Source organism: Lissotriton helveticus, chromosome 6, assembly GCF_964261635.1.
Source record: "Lissotriton helveticus chromosome 6, aLisHel1.1, whole genome shotgun sequence".
Lineage (NCBI taxonomy): Eukaryota > Metazoa > Chordata > Amphibia > Caudata > Salamandridae > Lissotriton > Lissotriton helveticus.
The window spans coordinates 1,837,382,637-1,837,409,177 of NC_136067.1; the positions used below are offsets into that span (position 1 = coordinate 1,837,382,637).

General features: G+C 48.9%; 1 protein-coding gene across 1 annotated transcript in view; it reads left to right on the top strand.

Annotated features, from left to right (window-relative positions):
* PPP2R5A (protein phosphatase 2 regulatory subunit B'alpha) overlaps positions 1-26,541 on the top strand; it is an 836,659-nt gene that overhangs the window by 531,185 nt on the left and 278,933 nt on the right. Inside the window, exon 8 of the mRNA XM_078649746.1 lies at positions 18,446-18,499. Within this exon, the coding sequence (XP_078505872.1) occupies positions 18,446-18,499 (54 nt within the window). The remainder of the gene's footprint in view (positions 1-18,445; positions 18,500-26,541) is intronic.

Sequence of the window (26,541 nt, forward strand, 5' to 3'; positions counted from 1 at the left end):
ATCACACCGGAAGGGTGTGGTACACAAATCTACTTCACCTCTCATCGTACCCGCCGCTCCGTCTCCCTCTCAGGACAGACCTCCTCTCGCAGTCGCAGGGGCAGGTTTTACACCCCCACCTCCAGAGCTTGCACCTTCATTCCTGGAGTTTGAACGGGGCCACCTGAGTTCTTTCTCTCTCCCTCCAGATATAGTGGATGTTATTTCATCGTCCAGGCAACACTCCACTAAGTCTGTTTACTCTTCCAGATGGTCCAGGTTTGTTGAGTGGTGCGGAGAGAGAGACATTGACCCTTTGAAGGCCTGTTTGTCTAATATTCTAGAGGTTTCACTTTCTTTGGCACGGCAAGGTTGTGCTGTAGCCACTGTTAAGGGCTATTTGTCGGCCTTTCTATGTTTGCCGGACCAGCCGTCTTTATTCAAGTACCCCATTGTCATGAGGGTCATTAGGGGCCTTAAAAATAAGTTCCCTCCCACATCTTTTATTATGCCTCAGTGGGATTTGAATCTCGTTCTTACCTTTTTAATGGGTTCTCCTTTTGAGCCTCTTCATTCTTGCCCGTTGAGGCTTCTCTTTTTCAAGACTGTTTTCTTGATTGCCATTACCTCAGCTAGGAGGGTAAGTGAACTTCAGGCTCTTAATTCGAAACCTCCTTTTCTGACGATTCATGCAGATAAGTTGGTTCTAAGGACCAGGGCTGCTTTCCTTCCCAAGGTGGTTAACCCTTTTCATATGGGACAGTCTATTACTTTACTCACCTTTTATCCTCCCCCTCACCCTTCCAAGGAGGAGGAAAGACTACATCGTTTGGGCCCTAAGAGGGCTGCCAGCTTTTATTTGGACCGGACAAGAGATCTGAGGCTGGACGATCAGCTCTTTTTGGGTTATGTTGGGAAGATGAAAGGCAAGGCTGTGCACAAGAGGACTAATTCCAGGTAGATTATTTTGTGCATCAAGATTTGCTACGCCCTGGCCAAGAAGGACCCTCCTGAAGGTATCAGAGCTCATTCCACCAGAGCGAAGTCTACTCCTTCTGCTTTGGCTAGATGTGTTCCTGTTCTTGATATCTGTAAAGCAGCAACTTGGGCCTCCCTCCATACTTTTGCAAAGCATTACTGCTTGGATTCGGAGGTCAGGAGGGATGGCCATTTTGCTCGTTCTGTAGGATTTTTTGGCCTACCCTCCTCCAGGAGAGGTACAGCTTTGGGAGTCTATTCAGAAGGTTAGGAATCCACAGACCGAAGTATCCATCAGAAGAACAAGTTACTTACCTTCTGTTACGCTTTTTCTGGTGGATACAATATCTGCCTGTGGATTTCTCACTGTCCCACCTGCCTCCCCGTTGTCCACCTGTTTCTACCAAAAAATGCTTTATTTTAATCATGTTTATACTTTAATAATGAGAAATGCTTTTTCACATGTTATTTCTCTGCCTTTTTTGATTATGCATTTGTGATTCTATGTATGTGTATATATTTGATATACTATGTATATATGTGAAAATGTCGGTCCGCCCGTTTGCCTCGGTGGCCCCGAAAAAATGGGTGGAACTGACGTCAGCACGCAGACGAGGTCCTTTTATGGCTCCGATGACGACATACGGTGTCGTGTGCGGAGCCTCCCTATTGTGATGTCTTCGTCGACATTGGAGAGCTAGGAAAGAATTTCCCGCAGAATACTGGCGCAGGGGGTATTCAGAAGGTGAGGAATCCACAGGCAGATATTGTATCCACCAGAAAAAGCGTTACCGAAGGTAAGTAACTAGTTCTTCCAGGAGTTGGAGTGATGCGTGCTCAAATGGAGGCTTATTCTGAGGCACTCCAGTCTTACTTTGTCACCCCCTTACCCTGGAGCGCCTTCGGGCCCCAAAGTGGTGGAAGGCACTCATGTTGGGTCATCGCCGGTGGATTCTTCCTCGGCACCGACTGTGTGCATCGACGACGGTTCCGCAGCCGATACAATCCTCCCAGTCGCCCGTCCAGTCCACCCAGTCAGTCTTCGCATAGTCCTGAGTGGCTTTTTTTGTTGACGTCGAAGACGGCGCCGGCCCCGACGCCCGGCCTGACACCTGGCCATGCTCGACGCCCGGCTTGCCCCACTGTGCACATTTGGCGGTGGGATCGACGTCGGACGGGTTCCAAGTCTTGTCCCCTCTGGAGGTCGTCGACGTCCAGGCAACTCAGGCACGGAGTCGATCGATGCCAGTACCAACGTCTATTCCTTTTCCCTTGGTTGAGGTTGTTGTTCCTCCTGATTCTTCAGGCAGCTCTAGGTCTCCTACACGGCGTCGGTCGACGCGATTACTAGCAATTACGCCTCCTCCTTTACAACATGATGCTTTCCTGGACTCCCGCGATCAAGTGGCCCTGGTGCAAGTACCCAGTGATGCCTGGCCTTCGGGTCAGACTCCGGCTCCTCCACCCTTATGTCTACTGGCAGGATTAGTCTTCAACCGTCTCCTACCGACGGTTTGTTATCACCTACAAGGATGGCGACTGAATGTAGTGCTGCCTTTGCGCATGCTATTCTTGAGGCAGCTGCTGTACTCTGCTTTCAGCCTCCTATGGTGCCTTTATTGTATCTGCTCCATTTGGAGCCTATCGAGGTAGATCCTTTGCTACCCTTTGGGGACTCTTTATCTGACATCCTGCATGGCATTTGGTCCAGACCCTCTTCTGGTGACCCTGTTGATCGGGCTATTGCTCATAGGCACTGCCCTGCTCCGGGTGATCCTCTTTGCCAGTCTCTTCGCCCAACAGCTCGGGCCTAGTTGTTCAGGCAGTTTTTAATTTACAGTCTTCGCCCACATTGCCATTGTTACCCCCCCACCAGGGAGTCTAGGTGGCTGGATGATTGTGGTCACCGGCTTGTTGCCTCTGCCAGCGCAGGTGTCTGGGTTTTAAAAAAGGCCTGTCTGTTTGCACGCTCATCCTCAGCTCTTTGGGACTCAATTGTGAACCTTCTTCCGTATGTTGCAGAAGGGCCACGGACAGAGTTGCTTTGTCTTCTGCTGTATGGCAGGAGCATGGCACAATTCTCCCATAGGTCTTCCCTTGATACAAGTGACTTTATGGGAATTGTTATTGCTCGCGCTGTGGCTTTACGCCGCCATGCTTGGCTGCGCGACAGACGCTTCCCAGATCATATTCGGGATGCCCTCAGAGATCTGTCGTTCAGTGGGGTGGATCTTTTTGACCGCCACGCCGATTCTCCTGTCTCTTGTCCGGGCTGCAGTAAATTCTGGTGCCATATTCTATGCTTCCTTTTACGGAACCCAACCTAATGCACTGGTTAGTTATAGTGCCGGTTACTGCTCATGGCTGGTTAGCCATTTCAATGTTCGTTCAGTGCAGCTGTTCGGCTGCTTCTCTTGTTTTTCAGTCCTCTGACTGTGTGCTTAGCTCAAGAGGACACCCCTACTGGGGATTAGCCTTACCCTATGTGGGGTATTTGCTGGCATTAGGTTCTGCCTGTGCCTTGGTATGCGTCTATGGAGTCGCTTTGCGGACATTATTTGGGAGCTACTTGTTTATTCCTACAATGAGACTTGTATAGCATTGCTCAGTTGCATATCTGGGTTGGTTTGTCTGTGGTGCATCGGAACCTGGCATAGGTTCCATGCCGTGCGGTGTCTATCTCGCACGCCTGGCGGGACACCTTGTTGCAGTTTTTTCACAACTGACACCCTATTTGCCGCTGTGCGGCTTGCTTATTATTCCTATTGGTGCAACTTGGAAGTACAGCCCTTTCTGGGTTTGTCTTCCAAGGTAGCGGATTAGCGTATGTTCTCTACGCGTGCGTAGTTATGGCCTCCTTCTGGCCGCTTAACCTACAGCGGTGTCCATATTCCCTGCTGTTTCCGTACGGGGGTTTCCTCGTTTTTACTTAAGTTCATGCTGTGCACTCTCGAAGGGGCGTATTTGCATTGGAATACGCGCTTCTTGGGGTCCGGGACCTTTACATTTATCCTTACTTTTTCCACTGTTGTAACTAGTTCTTTCTCCTACTCTGTCTTGTAGGGAACAGTTGTTCCTCAGGCAAGGGGCATGGGTTACTTACTGCTCTGGACATTGTCCTAACCAGTTTCCACATGTCTGCGAGTAAGTTCAGCCGACTATAGACTCTTTTTGGGTCACGTTTTCATAGTTTAAACGTTTTTCCTCCTGCTCTGTATCTGCTCTGTGTTTTTACACAACGGATTCGTGCAGGCTCTTTTATTCATGCGGTGTCCGTGGTTCCTGACCCGGTCTACCTGTACCACCAGCTCTTATGTGGTGTCTGGCTTGCTGGTGCCCTTGTGGCCATTGCCTTTTTGCTGTTGTATGCCTCTGATCTGCTATGCTACCCTACAGGAAGTCTTCGCTTACTTGGTGTGGTACCAGTGTCCACACTTAGATGCCTTCTGGTATGCTTAGGTACCTTCCGGTCTTCACTCTTGTTTGTTGATGCTCGACTGCTTGTCATCGGCCCTGCAGAGTCCAGAACCCTGCAGCGCGATTGGTCCTCAATGTCCCCCAGGACTGCTTCCCGCCCTCTTCTTTTTCAGCTTCACTAGCTTCCAATACGGCAACAGGTAAGATTCAAAGTTTGCTGTACCATCCATAAGGTGTTGTCGAATCTTGGTCCCACCTATCTCTCTGAGAAATTGACACCATACCTTCCTTCTAGGTTTCTCCGCTCGAGCTCCAGACATCTTCTTGTGGTCCCCCGAGTTAGGAAGGCCAGATTAGGTGGAAAAGCCCTTTCCCATCTAGGCCCCCGCTATTGGAACGAGCTCCCCTACATCTGAGAAAATGCACTGATCATCTGCAATTTAGGAAGCTGCTCAATACTACACTTTTCTGTCTCTGATTCAGCTGTAGTAGCACTACTTTCACGCTGCTCTTCCGAAGCGCAGAGATACCCCTCCGGGGGTCGATTCAGGCACTATATAAACAAATAAATAAACAAACATGTTGTGACAAACCGCCTAGTCCTGGCGTGTCTTGTGCTTTCGTACTACCAGCATCTTGTGGCTGTGGTTTGGCATCCTGCCACTGCTGTCACTTGTGTCTCGTTGGTACCGGTTTCAACAGGGCTCCTTTTAGCTGTTTTACTTATTGGGCCGTTGTTCTATGTCTTACCAGTTGCCGTCTCTTGAGGCTTTACTGCAGTCTGCAGTCTGCACACTGCATCCGGCGGTTCTCTCAAATCCTCAGTCCAGCTCCGCTTCTTGCGAAGTCATAACCTTCCTTTGTACTCCAGCATATCTAGTATATGGTTTCTTCTCCATGCTGGCACTTGCTGGGTAATGGTCGGCCTATTGCCACTGCTGCCCCACGTGCCTTTACAGGTTCAGGTTCCACAGTGCTTTTTACCACTGTTTTGCTTGGTCGACCGGTAATTGCTTTTACTTTCTGTCGCCACCTCAGATCCTGCAGATCCTTCAGACCCTGCATTGGTTCTTCTCCTTTTTTGAAGTTATGAACTCACTTTGTCACGGGGATTCTCTGGCTCTGTCCTCTCTCAACCCGGTATACACAAAGGGATTTTCGTGCTGTCCTTGGCGGCTTCTAGTGCCTTTGCCACCCGATCTCTTTAGAGCTTCATGGTCTGGCGGTTAACTGCGCTGACATTACTATCCTCATTGTGGTTCGTCCCCAAGGTTGACAATGCTGTTAAGTCACCTCTTGGACGGCTACGTTCTTTCTGGCACTTGGTGGGGTTCAGTCGCAGACCAGCCTCCTCCGTGGGTATGGCTTTGGTATCTATTCAAAGTTGAGGAATCTGCGGCTAGACGTCTCTATCAGATGAACAAGTTACTTACCTTCGGTAACGATGTATCTGGTAGAGACCTAGTCTAGCCACAGATTCCTTAACGTCCTCCCCGTTCTGCGAGGACCTTTTCAGGTTGGGGCTTTCTATACTCTCCTCCCTTAGGGTAGCTTGCCCTTTTGCAAGGTGACATTATCTCACTCCAACACAGACTACTTTGTTTTGTTTCTCTGCTACATAACGCCCATTCTCTGGATTAGGCGGTATGTTATTAGATCATGTGTTCCTTCCAGCCCTCGACCTGGATTGTAGGGTGTGAAATCTATTCACACTTTTTCCCACCATCCATTCTCCCCTTCTACATTGCCTTATAGTCTTTGCCACCCCTGCGGCCTTTTCCTTCAGATCTATTGACTCTATACATTTAGGGGTCTTTGCTTGGGATTGGGACGTCTCTTTCTGGTGACGTCTTGTGGTGAACTCTTCTTGTGTTTCGGAATTGTTCTCCTTCATGGTTTTACTCTCTGGATGCAGACTTTCTATCCTCTACCAGGCGTTTTTTCCACATCCTTGTCTCCCTTTAGCATTGGTTGAGCCTTCGCTCTTGCGGGGTGGCTTTTCAGAGCACTTCTCTGTCTCACCTGTCAATTTCTTCTATTTTTTTTAATAGATTTTTTGCACACTGTTCCCATATTCCCACCGTTTTTTGGTGATGGTTCTGCGTTCTGATGTGGAAAAGTTTCTCCAACAAACTGAAGTCGGCGCGCGGGGAGGGGGGGCATATATGGCTCCGCTGACGTAATGTCCGTCAACTACATGAGGACAGAGCCGGGCGGCGGCGCGCAGAGGTGCTACTGCAGAAAATTTTCCAGATCCAGTCTGACGCCTGGGGATATTCTAAGTTAAGGAATCTGCGGTTACACTGTCTCTACCAGATACATCGTTACCGAAGGTAAGTAACTCATTCATTAATTCTGGTTTTTATTAGGATACTTCAGTTTTATGTTTTCTAGGTTATATATAAAGTGACAAATGGTTATAACACTTTTTTAATTATTGCTTATAACTTTTAAACATGCTGCACAGCATTCACAATCCTCTGCAATACATTTTAAAAACGTTAACAAAGCCAATAGCTCTCTAAACACTTATAAGGCCACAAAGGCGAAACCTATTGGCTATGCCCATTGCTTGTTTGCAAAGTGCCTAGCTGTAGATTTTGAACCTTAGCTCTGCCGGCACCTAGGGAAACCTAGCAAACCTATACGTTTTTGAAAACTAGACACCCCGGGGCAACCAGAATGGGGTGACTTGTCTGGCTATCACCAGGTTCTGTTGCCCAGAATCCTGTGCAAGCCTTAAACTTTGTTAATAAAAAAAACACCTTTTCCTCACGTTCTGGAATCTGCGTGGATCCACAAAATTTCACCCACCCTGCATTCCCCAAAGTCTTCAGAGAAAATGGTACCTCACTCGTGTGGGTGTTTCGTCAAGTACCTGCCACAGGCAAGGGCCCAAAACGTATTGAGACATCAAAATTATCTATCACAAAACATCCTGGTTTTGTAAGTGGACCACCTGGGTTTTTGGCCCTGGGCCGGTGGCCACCTTGGGAAACTACCAAACCCACACATTTCTGAAAACAGACACCCGGGGCAGTCCAGTGAGTTAAGGCTTGCGTGTATCCTACGTTTTCCTACCCAGAACCCACTACAAACATCAAATTCAGTTGAAAAAACCCCACATTTTTCACATATTTTTCTCATACAAAACCATAGAAATTCCGCCGTTAGTTGAGCTAACTATAACTCGCGCCCCGGCAATGCGCGGCAATGCTGATGACGTCACATATTACATCATTCATGACATGGTCAGTTGCATCACTGATGACATCATCCATGTGAAAATCTGATGCACCTCCTCACACTTTAATAAAACAGTTGATACACCCACTCTAAAATACAGACTACCATTTTCGAAACAATAGAGACACTAATACAAGTTACTGCGTACGCACGCACTGATTCCAGGTCTACACACACATCCACTCATTCACCCATACAGTCACTCATACATGCAGTTACTCATCAATGCAACACTATTATCGACACTCATACACCTATACAAACACTCACACTCTGCCACTCATCCAGTTACTCACACATCTAGTCAATCATGCAAAGAATGAATCACACTTCTATTTACTCACCTATACAGTTATACAAACACAACCTCACTTATTCATACAGATAGTAACATATACTTACTCTTATACAATCACTGATACCAGTACATACAGCCAATCTCACAATCACTGACTCTCACGTATAGTCATTTATATACTCCAACTTATTTATTTTATTTTGAAAGTTTTATATAGCGCGAACAAGATCTTTGCAGATATCAGAGCGCTTTACAAAGGCAAGGGGTAAGTACAGGAGAGTGCATAACAATAAGTGAGTGGTAGGGTAGGTACATGAGTGAGCATAGTCAGGCAGGTAAGTCAGTAATGCAAATAGTACAAATAAGAGGGAGCATAGACAATCAGGTAAGTCGATAATACAAGTAATACAAATGAGCAAAGAGATCAGACAATTAGTACAGATCGACGCAGAGTCTTAAAAGGTCCACAGTAATAGTTCAAGTGTATTTAGCCATGAGGATAGCTTTTACTTCTTTCTTAAAAAGAGGAGTGGAGGAGATGAGCCTGGTTTCAGGAGGGAGTGAGTTCCAGATCCTGGGCGCCATTCCTGAGAAGGAGCGTTTGTAAGTTTTTTTCTTCCGGAATCTTCGAGGCTTCAGCAGAAGATTGTTTGTGCTTCTAGTGGTTCTGGAGCCGCCAGAAATCGTCAACTTCTGAGTGAGGTAGCCGGGAGAGTTCAGGTGTACAGCCTTGTGCGTCATGCAGGCAATTTTCAGATGTATTCTGGCTTCAAAAGGCAGCCAGCTCAGGGATTTAAAGTCAGGGAAAATATGTGAGTGTTTTTTAGATCCAGTGATGAGTCTCGCTGCCGCGTTTAGCGAAGCTCTTAGGGGTGCAGTTGTAGTTAGGGGGAGACCGCAGAGGGCGATGCTGCCGTAGTCTATGCGAGGGATGACTAGTGCTTGTACTGCAGTTTGGAAGTCTTTGGTTGGGAGGAAGGGTTTAAGTTTCCTCAATGTATTTATTTGGAAGTTTGCTCCCTTAGTTGCCTTGCTGATATGCTGCTGCATGTTGAGATTGGCGTCAAGTGTTATGCCTAAAGATTTTGCTGAATCCACGATGGTCGGTTGGACATTGAGTGCAGTTAGGTGCTTAAGCCAAGTTTGAGTGGTAGAGATTTTCGCGGGAGGTGAGATCAGAAGGAACTCAGTTTTCAGAGCATTGAGTTTGAGGTGGTTATCGGCAAGCCAGGATTGGGTGCTTCTGATCGTTGAGTTCAGAAGCATAATGTCTTTGGGGGATTGTAATTTGAGATATAGTTTGGTGTCATCGGCCTACATGTGGAAGTGTACATTGGATGCTTGTAGCAAGGTGGTGAGAGGTTCCATAACTAGGTTGAACAATGTTGGGGATAGGGAGGATCCTTGGGGGACACCTAACGATACAGGTACTGGAGAGGACATCAAGTTGTTGCTCTTGAATTTCTGAGACCGGTTGTGTAGAAAGGAAGTGAACCACTGGAGAACAGTCCCGGAAAGACCCATTCTTGTGTTTAAAAGTTCAAGTAAGTTCTCATGTTTAACGGTGTCGAATGCTGAAGAGAGATCAAGAAGGATGAGGAGGCAGGTATCGTTTTGATCTAAAATTTGGAGGGCGTCGTCAATTATGTGAGTCATAGCAGTTTCGGTACTGTGCCCTGCTCGGAAGCCTTATTGATGAGGGTTGAGGAGATCAAACTGTTCTATGTGTTTTGTCAATTGTAGTTGAACGCATTTTTCCAACAGTTTGGCGAGAGTGGGAATGTTGGTAATAGGACGGTAATTGTTTAGATCAGTGGGGTTGGCTGTTGGTTTCTTTAGTAGAGGTGTGACTTGTCCAACTTTGAGGGAGTCAGGGATGGTTCCTTGTTGAAGTGAGCTGTTAATAATTTTAGTCCAGAGTGGGAGGAGCAAAGGAGTGAAGTCTTTTACAGCGTTAGCAGGAAGGGGGTCAGTGAGGTGATTGGATGGTTTCAGGGTGCTGAGCAGTCTGTCAATTTCTTCTTCAGAGTAGGTGTCAAAGGATGACCACGTAGCATTGTTTTTTGGTTCAGTGGGTGTTATGCAGTGGGGTTTGGAGTAAAGGCTTGCGTCAATGAGGAGATCGCTCCTTATGTTGTCAGTTTTTTGGTTAAAGAAAGCAGAGAAGTCTTCACAGGAAGGTGCAACGCCCATAGTGCTGAGTGATTGGGGTTGTTCCTTGGATTGTGTTCTGATTAGCTCAAACAGTTTTCTTGGACGGTTTTTTGCTTGGTCGAGCTGGAGTCTGAAGAAATCTGATTTTGAGCGTTTTATTTTCCTGAAGTAGGCGTTTCTCTTTTTCTTCAGAGTTTTTAGGTGCAGTGCCGATGGAGCAGATCTCCAGGTGCGTTCAGCCATTCGCATGGCCCGTCTATCATCATTGAGACTCCCGTCGTACCATCGGTTGGAGATCTTAGTGGAGACTCTTTTCAGTTGCATCGGTGCAGCCTCATTGATTATTGAGGTCATAGCGTTGAGATAGTGGTCAGTTAAGTATTGAACGTCCGTAACGCCGGTAGGGGGAAGTAGGAGATTGCAGCTGTTAGGGGGTAAAGAGTTTGGGTTGAGATTCTTCAGGTCTCTTTTCCAAACTTTGGGCTTGGAGGATTGGACCGGGTTAAGTTTAACTTTTTCATTGATGAAGAATGTGACAATATGGTGATCTGACCAGTCACAGGGTTGGATTGATTCAAGTTGAATAGTGCCCTCTTTGGAAATGATAAGGTCGAGGATAGAGCCTTTGTCATGGGTCGGACTGTTGCATATTTGGGTGAGGTCAAAAGCGTTGAGGAAGTTTTTGAGGCTATTTACCACTGCGTCACTGCGATCATTCCAATGGAGATTGTAATCGCCAAGGAAAATTTGAGTGTTTTGCCGTCCTGAATTGGTTGAGATTGTGTCCATGAGTTGTTGGGAGAAGGTGAGGTTGTCCCCAGGTGGGTGGTAGATGATGTGTAGTGAACATACAGGTTTGCTTTCGCTGATGACATCAAGGCAGATGTATTCACAGGAGGTAAGAGAGGGGGCGGTGACTTTATTAACTGAAAGGTTGCTCCTGTTAATGCATGCGATTCCACCACCTGTCTTGCCGGGCCTGTCAAGTCTAATGATGCAGTAGTTAGGGGGGGACTAGGATATCCATGATAGGAGTAGAAGATTCAGTTAACCATGTTTCAGTTAGGATGGCTAGGTCAAGGTCCAAAGTAATGATGAGATCAGCGACCTCCGAGGAGTGTCTTTGGGCCGATCTGCAGTTGAGAAGTGTGCATTTGAGTCTGGGGGTGCAGAGGGAGGAGGAGGGATCTAGAGTGAGGGGGACTTTTGTGAGGTTGTTGGGGACGGAGCCTCTGTTGTTTTGCGTGGGGAGCCTGAGGGGGTTGGAGAGAATCGTAGGGATGGACAGGTGTGTGGTGGCTAAGTGATTTTGGGGAACCGGGACATATGTGCGGAGTAGGGTGTGTATGTCGAGGTCCGAAAGTGTATTGATAGTGCGTCGGGGGCGGTTGGTGGGATTGCGAGAGGGGATAGAGGTCCAATGTGGGGGGTGTTGTGTGGTAGGGTGAGTAGGATGTGAGGGGGATATGTTGTTAGGTGGAGAAGTGGTGGTGGGAAGGGGGTGTATGGGGTGTGTGAGGAGTAACTCTTTGAGGGTGTGGAGTTCTTCTTTCACTTGGAGGAGGGTGGACATAATCATGTCCAGCGTTGGGTTGGGTAAGGAGTTGGGGGTGGGCACTGAAGGAGAGCAGGTGTCTAGGTTACTGGAGTAGGGGGGGGAGTGGGGTGGAGGTGTTAGTGAAGGGGTTGGAGTTGGAGGTGTTAGTGAGTGTGTTGATGTTCGGGTAGGTAGGGAGGTTGGGGGGGAAGGGAGTGAAAGGATTAGTGATGGTGTTGGTGTTATTGGGCAGGGAATCAGTGATAGGAGGGGTAGGGCAATTGGGGGAAGTGTGGAGGCTGGGGGTCGCGGGGGTGACGGTGGGGTAGTGGGGACTGAGAGTGGGGGGGAGGTTGAGGGAAGAGTGAGGGCTAGGAGTGGCGGGAGTGCAAAGTGTGGGGGGGAGATGGGTTGGGAGAGCGTCATGTTGTGTGGGGTGCAGTCAGGGGAGGTGGGGTGTTCTGAGAAGCTAGTCGGAAGTGTGGGGTGCTGGTTATGTGGGGGTGGGGTAGAGGGGGTGGGGGTGTTGATGGAGGAGGGGAGATCCGCGTCTGGGATTGAGGAGTGTGAAGTGTCTGTAGCCGGGGGGTGATAGATTAGAGTACTGGGGGGGGGGGGGGGAGGTGCGTGTTAGTGGTAGGAGGTGCTGAGGAGTCGAGGATGTTGGGATTGGAGGCCGGATGGTGTGGGATCTGAGGGTTGGAGATGTATTCTTTGAGAGTGGGGAACAGGTTGTCAAATAGGTCAAGGTTTCTGTCTGTGGATTGAATTAAGATAGTGCCGTTGTTGTAGATACTGATGGTTGCTCTAGCTGGGTAGAGTTGGGATGGTGTGGTGGAAAGTGTTATGCCATGGGCAGTTTTCCTGGTGGTCGAGATGGTGAGTAGGGTGAGGAATGCTTTTCTCCATTGTGCTCTGCGTATAGTGTATAGAATGATATCGGTGCTCTTAGCTCCATTGATAAGAGAGAAGTAGGTGTCTAAAAAGGGAGTTTCAGGGTGGGACTTTAAGAAGTTGTGTTTAAAACGTTTTGCGTTTTTTTTTGGAGAGCTCTGGGGGGTAATTAATTTTATATGTGTGTTTGCCTGTGGGTTCCATGTTGGAAGAAGGGGAAGAGGTAGGTGAGGGGGGATGTGTGGGTAGGTGTAGGAAAAGAGCTATGGTGTGTGCGAGGAAGGTGTGGGTGGAGAAGTTAAGAAGTGTGTATGGAAGGGTAGAGATTTTGACTAGCCTAAGACGGCCTCTTCGTTAGGCATGGTGAAGTGATGAGGAATGACTAGTCTAAGATGGCCGCCAAGATAGAGAGATAGCAAAGAGTGTAGTAGTCCTTTGTTTGTTATTATGTCCTGAGATCAGGGATGTAGACAAGTTTCATATACTAAACAGGGGCAGGTCGAGGAAGTCCTGTTTCTATCTTACTGGGAGGGTAGAGGGGAGTCCTATGTCTATTTTGGAGAACCAAGGGGGAGGCAGTGTTTTAAATTAGCTTTGTGAGGGTCTGGCGATTTGTTGTTGCAGGTTTATGACCCCAGCCATTTTGGGCAATATAACTGGTAGTGTGAGGGTTTCAGGGAAATGGAGGCGAGTAAATACTACAATTTTATGGCCCCAGCCATTTTGGGCAGAAGGATCTCAGAAGTAAAGTCGTGTAAATCAAATTAAAAAGTGGTGCAAATTAAAAATGAAAAACTAAGCAAGAAGCACGATACCTTGCCATAGTCCTTGGGTCGTTTTTTGTATGAGATGATTGCTCTGCTGGCTTCATCACGCCCCTTTTTCCAGGTTGTCGGTGTGTACATTCCTCTTTTTCAATTGTAGGCTCCATAAAAAAATAAAAAACTCCATTAAAACATGATAGCCGATGGTTGTGCTATCAGCGTTGTTTTGTGTTATTCAGTGCATTTCCTGAGGGGGTGGAGCTGTGAAGCGACTTCGCTCCGTGTGTGATCACACTGTGGCTTTCCTGGGGGTTGCTGAAGCCGCGATCCAGCCGACCTGCTGCCCAGCTCTCCGAAGCAGCACCGCAGCCCAACCGCTACTGTCCAGGGGCTCCGTCGTTGTCTGGATGCTCCGGCGAACCACCGTCACAGCACCCGGTGGGCACTCCGGCGAGAGGGTAGAAGTCCTTCCGCCGCGAGCCGTGTGATTTAGGGCTTGGCGCTCCAGCACCAGGGATCAGTCAACCGGGGCCTCAGTAAGCCCTGGGAGCCTCCCTGTTGCTACGGTTCCCCCGTCAGCACTCTCCGCAGGGAGGGTCTTGCCGTTTTGTTCTGTTCTGCGGGTCGTAGGGGGCCGCTCAGGGTCTAAGCCTCTGCCCTCGTCGATTTGAGCAGTGCCTGCAGACGAGTGGGTTCCAGACCTCCATCTAAGGTCCAGCAATGTCCCGCAGCAGCCAGGCGAAGGCGTGGCAGACTCCAGGCGATGGCCTCCCAGGCGTGTGAGATACCCTCAGCAGGCTCCGACCATCCGTCTCGGTCTCCAACAATGTCCAGTCTGATCCGGTGCTCCAGCCGCTCAGTCCGGGCAACGTCCGGTGCAGGTGGGGGTGCCTGAAGACGAGTGGGCTCCAGACCTCAATCTTCGGCCCAGCTGTGTCCCGCAGCGGCCAGTCGAAAGTGGGGTAGACTCCCGGCGATGGCCTCCCAAGCGAGTGTGAGACCCTCAGCAGGCTCCGGCATGCTCAGACCATCCGTCTCGGTCTCCGCCAATGTCAATAAACAGTCCGGTGCAGGTGGGGGTGATCGCGGAACTCAGCAGGCTCCAGACCTCCGTCAGTCAGGTAAGAGTGCAATCCAGTTACTTGTTGTAGTTCAATTCCTTATAAATAGTGGGTGCTAACAGGGATAAATCCAAAAGTGGGATCCCAAGCACTAGGAGCTCTTAACAGGAGCTCCTACCAGGCGGCCATCTTGTGTTGCACTGCAACTCTCACATACACTGCCTTTTACATATGTAGTTACTTGAACATGTAGCACTGAGATATCCATTCACTCACCAACACACCCATACACACACACACTCACCAACACACCCATACATCTGTTTCCTCATGCACTCTTGAAACCATTCACCCAGTGAATGAAGTACTCACACATCTATGCACAGTCACACACCTCCCACCCACAATACTCAGGCAACCAATCAATAGCCCATATAGACACTCATGTAGCTACTCACCAACTGATGCAGCAGCTTACACAGCAATAGACAGACTGATATAGACATTCACACAGTTTAGTCACTAACCCATGCATTCAGTAAGCCACATGTAATCACTTGCTCATGCACTAATTCAGCCATCCATGCTCCTGCACCCAATCCATCCTCATGCACCCCAGGCATCCATGCTCCTGCACCCCAGGCATCCATGCTCCTGCACCCCAGGCATCCATGCCTCCTGCACCCCAGGCATCCATGCCTCCTGCACCCCAGGCATCCATGCCTCATGCACCCCAGGCATCCATGCCTCATGCACCCCAGGCATCCATGCCTCATGCACCCCAGGCATCCATGCCTCATGCACCCCAGGCATCCATGCCTCATGCACCCCAGGCATCCATGCCTCATGCACCCCAGGCATCCATGCCTCATGCACCCCAGGCATCCATGCCTCATGCACCCCAGGCATCCATGCCTCATGCACCCCAGGCATCCATGCCTCATGCACCCCAGGCATCCATGCCTCATGCACCCCAGGCATCCATGCCTCCTGCACCCCAGGCATCCATGCCTCCTGCACCCCAGGCATCCATGCCTCCTGCACCCCAGGCATCCATGCCTCCTGCACCCCAGGCATCCATGCCTCCTGCACCCCAGGCATCCATGCCTCCTGCACCCCAGGCATCCATGCCTCCTGCACCCCAGGCATCCATGCCTCCTGCACCCCAGGCATCCATGCCTCCTGCACCCCAGGCATCCATGCCTCCTGCACCCCAGGCATCCATGCCTCCTGCACCCCAGGCATCCATGCCTCCTGCACCCCAGGCATCCATGCCTCCTGCACCCCAGGCATCCATGCCTCATGCACCCCAGGCATCCATGCCTCATGCACCCCAGGCATCCATGCCTCATGCACCCCAGGCATCCATGCCTCATGCACCCCAGGCATCCATGCCTCATGCACCCCAGGCATCCATGCCTCATGCACCCCAGGCATCCATGCCTCATGCACCCCAGGCATCCATGCCTCATGCACCCCAGGCATCCATGCCTCATGCACCCCAGGCATCCATGCCTCATGCACCCCAGGCATCCATGCCTCATGCACCCCAGGCATCCATGCCTCATGCACCCCAGGCATCCATGCCTCATGCACCCCAGGCATCCATGCCTCATGCACCCCAGGCATCCATGCCTCATGCACCCCAGGCATGCATGCCTCTCTCACATTTTCATTCGATAATGCATACACCAATCATGTGGTCATTCAATCATCCATGCACCACTCGTACACTCATTTAATCATCCATGCACCACTCGTACACTCATTCAATCATCCATGCACCACTCGTACACTCATTCAATCATTCATGCACCACTCGTACACTCATTCAATCACCCATGCACCGCTCACACACTCATTCAATCACCCATGCACCGCTCACACACTAATTCAATCGCCCATGCACCGCTCACACACTCGCCCATGCACCGCTCACACACTCGCCCATGCACCGCTCACACACTCGCCCATGCACCGCTCACACACTCGCCCATGCACCGCTCACACACTCGCCCATGCACCGCTCACACACTCGCCCATGCACCGCTCACACACTCGCCCATGCACCGCTCACACACTCGCCCATGCACCGCTCACACACTCGCCCATGCACCGCTCACACACTCGCCCATGCACCGCTCACACACTCGCCCATGCACCGCTCACACACTCGCCCATGCACCGCTCACACACTCGCCCATGCACCGCTCACACACTCGCCCATGCACCGCTCACACACTCGCCCATGCACCGCTCACACACTCGCCCATGCACCGCTCACACACTCGCCCATGCACCGCTCACACACTCGCCCATGCACCGCTCACACACTCGCCCATGCACCGCTCACACACTCGCCCATGCACCGCTCACACACTCGCCCATGCACCGCTCACACACTCGCCCATGCACCGCTCACACACTCGCCCATGCACCGCTCACACACTCGCCCATGCACCGCTCACACACTCGCCCATGCACCGCTCACACACTCGCCCATGCACCGCTCACACACTCGCCCATGCACCGCTCACACACTCGCCCATGCACCGCTCACACACTCGCCCATGCACCGCTCACACACTCGCCCATGCACCGCTCACACACTCGCCCATGCACCGCTCACACACTCGCCCATGCACCGCTCACACACTCGCCCATGCACCGCTCACACACTCGCCCATGCACCGCTCACACACTCGCCCATGCACCGCTCACACACTCGCCCATGCACCGCTCACACACTCGCCCATGCACCGCTCACACACTCGCCCATGCACCGCTCACACACTCGCCCATGCACCGCTCACACACTCGCCCATGCACCGCTCACACACTCGCCCATGCACCGCTCACACACTCGCCCATGCACCGCTCACACACTCGCCCATGCACCGCTCACACACTCGCCCATGCACCGCTCACACACTCGCCCATGCACCGCTCACACACTCACCCATGCACCACTCATACTCACCCATGCACCACTCATACTCATGGATGAGTGTGTGTGGTGCATGGATGTGTATGAGTGGTGCATGGGTGAGTTTTGCAGGAACACTTATTAGGAGAATCAGTCTAGCTGTAGAGGAACAAATGATCCCTTTACGCCTTCCTGTCACTAGCCCGGTTTCCCTCAGGAAGATGGTCAAGGAGAACAGGGCCAATCATCCTAGGATCCCTGGATTTAGCCAGGGGAACGTGGGACCCGGAACTCCTTCAAAATTGTCATCGCATCACGCTAGTGTCAGGAGAACTCCTGTTGCATCAGCAGAGCAGTCATCCATCTAAATCTACGCAACTTACACTTCCTTGCATTGATATTGATTTACGCTCTGAAATTATCTCTAAATGCAGCCTAGCACCTTGAAGTTATTCAAAAGATGGAATATCTACAGTTAGATTATCCACCCTAAAGAGCTTTTCTAAAGGTAGGTAACTTGTTCTGATTTCCTAAGCACCTAGTTTCAGAACATGTACAACTGATGTAAAAGAAAGGGTAGCCACATACCATTAGCAGTCAGTAAGGTTAGAGAGGGCCAAAAACATTAGATAAATTAAATAAAATCCTACCTTTAAACCTGCCTTTTATCATTTACTTCCTTCCGCAATGACCTTCTGCACTTATCATTTTAATGTTCCTTTCATGATGTAAATTGAGGTTAGGTGCCTATAGCAAATTTTTTGAAGTTTTCTATTTTCATGGATACACATGTATAAGACGGAGCTAATTACATACAACTCAACAGGTATACTTAAAAAATGATATCAATTCTTGTAGTGATTTTGTTGTTGGTTTTAGACGTGCACATGAGTCCACCCTATTTAGGCAGCTTTTTGAAGAAAATGTACTTGCTCTATCTGGATTACAAACCCTTCAAATCTATAGCCTGTATACTTCTGGAATTCCAGTGTTGCAGACCAGATCTAATTAAAATGTGTCTGAGGATTGGTGGTTGTAAAGCAAAAGACATCTGGTAGATAATATTTCTGCTTCATGAAATTGGAGGGTTCACTTTATCAAATAATGCACCATTTATTTAAACTAAGACTAAATTTTAAAACTCATGTTTAAAGCATACAAAGTATCATTTCCTAAAATTATTTGTTTCAGCTGGCGTACTGCGTTGTACAGTTCTTGGAGAAAGACACAACTTTAACAGAACCAGTAAGTATCTGTTGTTTTGTAATCCTTATTTGTATGCTGACCTTGCTCTTAAATCTGCTTGGAGACCTACAAAGTAGAATGCATCGACGATACAGGAACCTTAGGTGTGTTAGATGACTTACTGTAGTAAAACCTGAAGCCTGTGTTTTTTCTCAAGTAAACCACCACTTCCATTTCTAGCTGTCATTTGATTTGATTCTGTCATAGCACTTCGCTGGGTATTGAAGCAACAGTCCACAGTAGAAATGGGCAACTTAGATTTGATCAACTAGTTTTAAAAACAATTTAAATACAAATTATCAGGCATGGTTAGAACTAGGAAGAACTGCCAGGTGTCTTCTAAATCTACCACTTGACTCAACATTAAATCACTTTCTTTCCATCTTGACACCCACGGGCGTTTTAAATGACATTGTTAGGGGTCTTGGTACTTTTACATCTCATGTGTCCCATAGCTCACTGAACTCTCCCAGGAGACCTGAGAAGTGGAGATGAAGTACCGAAAATTATATTATCACCTCCCAACGATAATCATTACATTACAAAATCCCCTTACCATTACCAATAAGCAGTCGGTCGGCAGTGTAGAAGGTTCAAGCGTTTATTACACAAACACAAACTCTGCCAGAGGAGCTCCTTGCGACCTGACCCACGAGGTCCGCCAAGAAGACTGCTGGCACATTGTCAGCACATCACATATATACAGTTGCGTTGGCATCATCATTGCCTAACATGGAAAAATACAAATTGGTACAAGCTGGTACAGTAATAGGAAAACCCATATAAGGCACACAAAGGGCTCCTGGTTTCGCTCAGGCAGGATTCAGCAAGGTCAGACGGGTGACTCCCTTCTGTCTTCCCAGAGACGGTCCACCCTGCACCCCTCCCGGAATGTGCTTATCGGCCCTTCTTCAGCTGACTACGACCTTGTCGTTTCTAACGAGCTGAAACAACAGTTCTCCAGTATTAGGGGTGTCTTTCATAGATTCACATGCCTGAATCATTCCCCGTCGTCGGAGTGGGAGTCCCACGGTACATAAAAAAGCAATAATATGCCATAAATATGTAGTAATACTAATAGAAATGAACCAGGAAGTAAAGCAGCCTATGCTACAGTAGGCAAAAAACTTCCACATCTATGACTCTCATAGTCATTATGTATAGTCCAAACTACAGCCAATCAGGCGCCAGCACCCACCAGAATGTTCTCCCCAGAGGCTCAGGCTCTCAGATTTTCTACCGCACGTCGTGTGAAAGGGAGTCTCCCTGAGCTCTGCTCAGTTTCTTACTTCTAACTCCATTTGTTTCTACTTTTAAGGATGTCTTCTAAGAAATCTCTCTTTAGAGCCTGTGATTGCTGTGGTAAGCTTCGGCTTTTTGAAAAAGATCCACATAAAAAGTGTATCTATTGTCTCTACCCAGATCACCAGGCCTCTGACTGTAAGATCTGCAGAACCATGCCTCAAAAGACACTCAGGGATAGAGAGGGTCGTTTACTTCTGTGGTTGAAAAGGCTAAAGGATTCTTCTAATCCTGCTTCTGAGGTAGGCAGCATTGCCTCTGGTTCTACTTCAGCCTCTAGGAAGAGGCCTGCGCCTGAAGGAATGTCATCTCCTAAGGCTAAGCTGACTAAAAAACAACCACCTTCTAAGGGACTGGATAAGCCTTCAACATCTAAGACTGTCCCCACAACCAAGGGCACTGAAAGTGCTTCTGTTTCCAAAAAAGGGACAATCCTCAAGTTTCCCCAGTCTTCTGAGAGGATTTTACCACAGACATCGTCTCCACCTACTACGATGTCCTCTTCAGCTTCCTCGTCGACGAGAACGACGACTACAGTGACATCGACGGTAACATTTTCCTCTCCTAAACCTGGTATGGTTATGTCATCGTCGACGACGTCTCCGACTATGGTATTTGTTTCTGTAAGGCCTGTATCGTCGACGTCCGTCGTCGACACCTCTAAAGGCTTTACCGTCGACAAAGAAGACTCCGTCGACGAGCTCGTCGTTGGGCTCCACGCCGTCGACGAAGACTGTCCCGTCGAAGAAGACTGTCCCGTCGACGAAGAGTGTCCCGTCGACGAAGGGTGTCCCGTCGACGAAGGGTGTCCCGTCGCCGAAGGGTGTCCCGTCGCCGAAGGGTGTCCCGTCGCCGAAGGGTGTCCCGTCGCCGAAGGGTGTCCCGTCGCCGAAGGGTGTCCCGTCGCCGAAGGGTGTCCCGTCGCCGAAGGGTGTCCCGTCGACGAAGAGTGTCCCGTCGACGAAGAGTGTCCCGTCGACGAAGAGTGTCCCGTCGACGAAGAGTGTCCCGTTCGACGAAGAGTGTCCCGTTCGACGAAGAGTGTCCCGTTCGACGAAGAGTGTCCCGTTCGACGAAGAGTGTCCCGTTCGACGAAGAGTGTCCCGTTCGACGAAGAGTGTCCCGTTCGACGAAGAGTGTCCCGTTCGACGAAGAGTGTCCCGTTCGACGAAGAGTGTCCCGTCGACGAAGAGTGTCCCGTCGACGAAGAGTGTCCCGTCGACGAAGAGTGTTCCTTTGGCGAAAAATGTCCCGTCGACGAGAGGTGTTCCGTGGACGACAAAACAATCGGGAGGGAATCCTCCGACGACACCGCAGTTGTCATCATGCACGGCACTACAAGTGTGGTCTCCGTCGACGGTGTTTTTAACGCCACGACAAGCATCAGGGCAAATGCGCGAAACAGCAATGCAGCTTTCACCCCTTTGTATTTCACCTCAAAAGGTGTCCTCTGAAGTGCCAGACCAACTTTTGGACTCTGAAAGTGAGGATGAGTTGGTCCAGAATACTTTTGGACAAGCTACTAGTCCATCGGAGTTGCATATTAAACTTCAAGAGGAGGAATGTGATGATTCTCAATCTCCTGTTAATGTATCGATACCAGTGAGTAACCCTGTTGCTCAAGTGCCTTTGGATTTAATATCCAACTTATAATTTATGCTGGACGATTACTATCGGAGGTTCCCACCTTCAGAATCAACAGGTTCTGGACCGGCAACTCCAACTTTGGAAACGCCTCAAACTGTGATCCCACCGGTGTGTCCGCCTTCACACCCACAACCTACTCACGAAGGAGATCCGCAATCTTCGGAAGATGAAGACCAACGGGAAGAGGGAGAAGTGGATGATTTATCGGAGTGGGAGGACTATCAGGTACAATCTCCTTCAACATCTCCTCAGACTGCGTCAGCCTCCCCTCCGGTGGATGTGGCTAATTTTCACTTATTGATGGAGCGTGCGACTGAACGCTTTCATATAAAGATGGAACATACGCAACAAGAATGTTTCTTATACGATTTCAAAGATCAGCCTAGACGACAGATAAGAACAATACCCATCGTGGAGTTCATCTGGAAGGAAGGTGTTAAGGTGATGTCAACGCCGGCTTCCATTCCTCCGGTCTTGCCACGAATTGATAAAAAGTATAAAGCTCCTGAAAAGACGCCGGCATGTCTAATTGGACAGGCAAAACTTGATTCAGTAATTGTCCAGGCTGCTCAGAAAAGAGCCAGAAATCCGTCCTCTGCAGTTACGGCGCCGCCGGATAGGGATGGCAGACGCCTAGACTCAATTGGAAAACGCGTCTCCACCATGGCTGCAACAACTGTTCGTGCTGCCAATGCATTGGCCATCTTAGGTCGGTACGACCGCCAAATGTGGTCTGACATCGCACCATTTATCGATCTCCTCCCTGAGCAATCCAAGTCTGAAGCACTCCAAATTCTTCAAGAGGGTCAAAGGATCTCTGAAGAGATTATCGATTCAGCTGTTGATGTTGCTTCTACGGGATTTCGTCAATTAGCAGGAGCTGCTGTCCTGCGTAGACAGGGATGGTTACGTTCCACTGCTTTCAGGCAAGAGGTTCAGAACAGAGTTGTAGACATGCCATTTGATGGCGAATATTTATTCGGCCCCAAGGTGGAGGAAGCTTTACAACTGATAAAAAAGGATACTGAAACAGCCAGATCCTTGGGCACTCTACAATTCCACAAGCCGCCCTTTCGAGGAGCGAGAGGACGAGGAACGTCCTTCAATAGAGGTGGATACCAACAACAACAATCCACATACCGACAAGGTAATCAGCGCTATCAGACACAGCGCTACCAGTCTTATGGGCAGAAAATATCTCAATACACCCCAAACAGGGGTAAGACTAATTACCGCGGCAAAGACAAGCGACAATGAAACTTTTCACCTGCCACCACCATCTTTCCACCCTCACAATCGACTTGGCGGAAGAATATCAAAATTTTACTCCAACTGGCAGTCTATAACAACAGACAAATGGGTCCTGGATATTGTGGCCAGGGGCCATGCCCTCGAATTCGAAAAATTCCCTCCAAATGTACTGCCAAAAGGACCGCCTCCAGCTCACCTGAAGGAGCTGCTTACCCAAATCAAAATGATGATACAAAAAGGAGCGATCGAGAGCGTTCCTCAGAGGATGAGAGGAATAGGATTTTACTCCAGGTTCTTCCTGATAAGGAAGAAGAACGGGGAGTGGCGCCCGATCCTCGATCTTCGCGCTTTAAACAAATATCTAAGGAAATTGACATTCCGGATGCTGTCTCTTCAGGAAATATTGCATCTTCTAGCAGCAGGAGATTGCATGGTCACTTTAGATCTCCAGGATGCATATTTCCACATCCCCATTTTACATCGCCACAGGAAATTCCTTCGCTTCAGGGTGGCTGGCAGGGACTACCAGTTCAAGGTTCTTCCTTTTGGACTGCGGTCAGCTCCAAGAGTATTTACAAAAGTGTTAGCTCCAGTGGCTGCACACCTCCGGCTGGAGGGAATACAAATTTTCCCATATCTGGACGACTGCCTTATAAAGGCCAGTTCTCACGAAACCGTTCAACGCCACCTTCAACAGTGTCTGCACCTGTTTCAATCTCTAGGCCTGACAATCAATTTCAGCAAATCCCAATTACAGTCGTCTCAAAGAAGAGCATTCTTAGGAGCGATTCTGGACACTCAAAAACTCAGAGCTTTCGTCTCCAAGGAGAGACAAATGAAAATAAGTCGGCTAGCACAAGATCTCATGCAAAGAAAGTCAGTTTCTGTCCGACTATACAAATCTTTTCTAGTAATGGCATCGGCTTGTATTCCATTACTTCCAAATTGCCGACTTCGAATGAGGCCGCTTCAGGAGGAACTAACCTTGCAGTGGCAGCAGGTTTCGGGCACTTTCGAGGACCTCATTCAAATCACGCCACTCATGAAGAAGTCTCTTCTTTGGTGGACACAGAGGTGTCATCTGAGTCAGGGTTGTGCGTTCCTTCAAGAAGCACCAAGTCTCACCATCACTACAGATGCATCCCTCGAGGGCTGGGGGGCTCATCTACAAGGCCTCACGATCAGCGGCAAATGGACTGCGCAACAGAAACTGTGGCACATCAACCGTTTGGAGCTGAGAGCCATTTTTCTTGCACTCAAGGCGTTTTGTGCCATCATTCAGGACACCAATGTGTTGATACGAACAGACAACACAACAAGCATGCACTACGTCAACAAGCAGGGGGGAACTCTATCTCTTCTCCTGTCTCAAGAAGCGCAGGATTTATGGACATGGGCTCTTCACCACAATGTACATTTGCAAGCAGTGCATGTTCCGGGGACGGAAAACGTCCTAGCGGACGCACTCAGCAGAACAACGATCACCACCCACGAATGGGAGCTTCACCAGGAGACAGTGGAACACATATTTCATCAGTGGGGTTGGCCAGGCTTAGATCTATTTGCGACAAGTACCAACAGCAAATGCCAGAGCTTCGCAAGCTGGCACCCCCACAAGAATTCTCTGGGGAATGCGTTCTCCATCAATTGGTCTCTGACGTTTGCGTACGCTTTCCCACCGATTCCACTAGTCCCCAAGGTTCTGCGGAAGATGAAGAAGGAACCTTGCCGACTCATCCTGATTGCGCCCAGATGGCCACGCCAGTATTGGTTTACAGAACTCCTCCTACTGTCAGAGAGCAAGCCGATTCAGTTACATCCAATCCCGAACTTGCTCAGTATTCAGGAAGGTCAGGTCTTCCATCCGGACCCAGCATCGTTGAGATTAGCGGCCTGGCTCCTGAACACCGTGAGTTCGCACACCTGAACATCCCAGAAGACTGTAAAGAGGTGTTGGCCAAAGCTAGAGCGCCCGCTACCATCAAGACATACAGTCTGAAATGGAAACGCGTCTGTATCTGGTGCCGTTCAGCAGGGGTTCACCCTTTTTTAGCAACACCTGAGGAAATTCTTCCTTTTTTCTTGCAGTTAGCACGAACAGGTCTGTCTCATGCTACTTTAAAGGTGTTTCTGGCTGCAATATCCAGATATCGACAGGATGGTTCCAATTCTCTGTACTCAGCAAGAATTATCCAACAGTTCTTTAAAGGCCTCTTTCGAATGTTCCCTCCTGTACGCCGTCCGCCTCCTTCATGGCAGCTGAATGTGGTCCTAGGTCAACTAATGCGTCACCCATTCGAGCCCATCCATAAAGCCGACTTGAAGTTTCTTTCGTGGAAAGTATCACTGCTCTTAGCATTAACATCCTCCAGGAGGGTTAGTGATATCCAAGCTTTCACTGTGCACCATCCTTTCCTGCAATTCACAAGCGATTCTGTGATACTTCGCACAAATCCTAAATACATTCCGAAGGTACCTTCGGATTTCCATCTGAACGAACCTGTTGTTCTTAAATCGTTCTTTCCTGACCCGCAAACACCTCCGGAAAGAGCTTTACACTCGCTTGACATTAGAAGATGTCTTAAATTCTATCTGCAAAGAACGTCTACTGTACGCACTTCTGACCAGTTGTTCATTACCTACGGTGCGATTCGTAAGGGGCAGGCAGTATCAAAACAGACTATTGCAAGATGGATATCTGCTGCCATTGCCTTTTGCCATGCACAGGCTGGGAGACCTTTACCATCTGCGCCCCGAGCGCACTCTACTAGAGCGGTCTCTTCATCTACGACCTTATTTGCTGGAGTTCCTCTTCAGCAGATCTGCAAAGCGGCTACTTGGGCGAGTCGCCATACCTTTACCAGACATTACTGTCTAGAGTCAATCAGCGAAGCTGATACTTCTGTGGGTCGAGCTGTTCTACGGAATCTGTTTCATTAAGGTGAGCCTCTGTTTCCCACCTCCTTGTTTCTGCTGTCAGACGCTTCTTATATCTTATGTTTTCACATATTTCCATGATTGCATTATGTTATGCTTTATACTATATGTGTATTTTCACTTTGCATTGTTATTTGCATTACTAACTGACAAGCTTGACGTCATGGGCGTCTGTTCAGCAAGAATATGTACTGCTAGCTACTCTGATTCAGGCATGTGAATCTATGAAAGACACCCCTAATACTGGAGAAGAACAATAGTTACTTACCTGTAATCTGTGGTTCTCCAGTATTGGTGTCTTTCATAGATTCACATGCAACCCGCCCACCTCCCCTCAGAGGCTTTTAGGCTATTATGTTTACCTTCACTCCTTGCGAGAAAATCTGAGAGCCTGAGCCTCTGGGGAGAACATTCTGGTGGGTGCTGGCGCCTGATTGGCTGTAGTTTGGACTATACATAATGACTATGAGAGTCATAGATGTGGACTTTTTTGCCTACTGTAGCATTGGCTGCTTTACTTCCTGGTTCATTTCTATTAGTATTACTACATATTTATGGCATATTGCTTTTTTATGTACCGTGGGACTCCCACTCCGACGACGGGGAATGATTCAGGCATGTGAATCTATGAAAGACACCAATACTGGAGAACCACAGATTACAGGTAAGTAACTATTGTTCTTTCTGCAACAGTTGGTTTCTTTCCCAGGAGCAAGGCTTTAGAGCTAAAAGAGAATAGGGCCTGTGCATGCACGACATTAAAGAAGGCCATAATATGGTATTCGTGTACCGTAACGTGGTGTGAGGCTAAGTTAAAGTAAATACCGCAATACTACCTTATGCGTGTCTAAAGTGTGGGGTTTAGGGACACCATGCTAATCCTAACATATCGATTATCAATACTA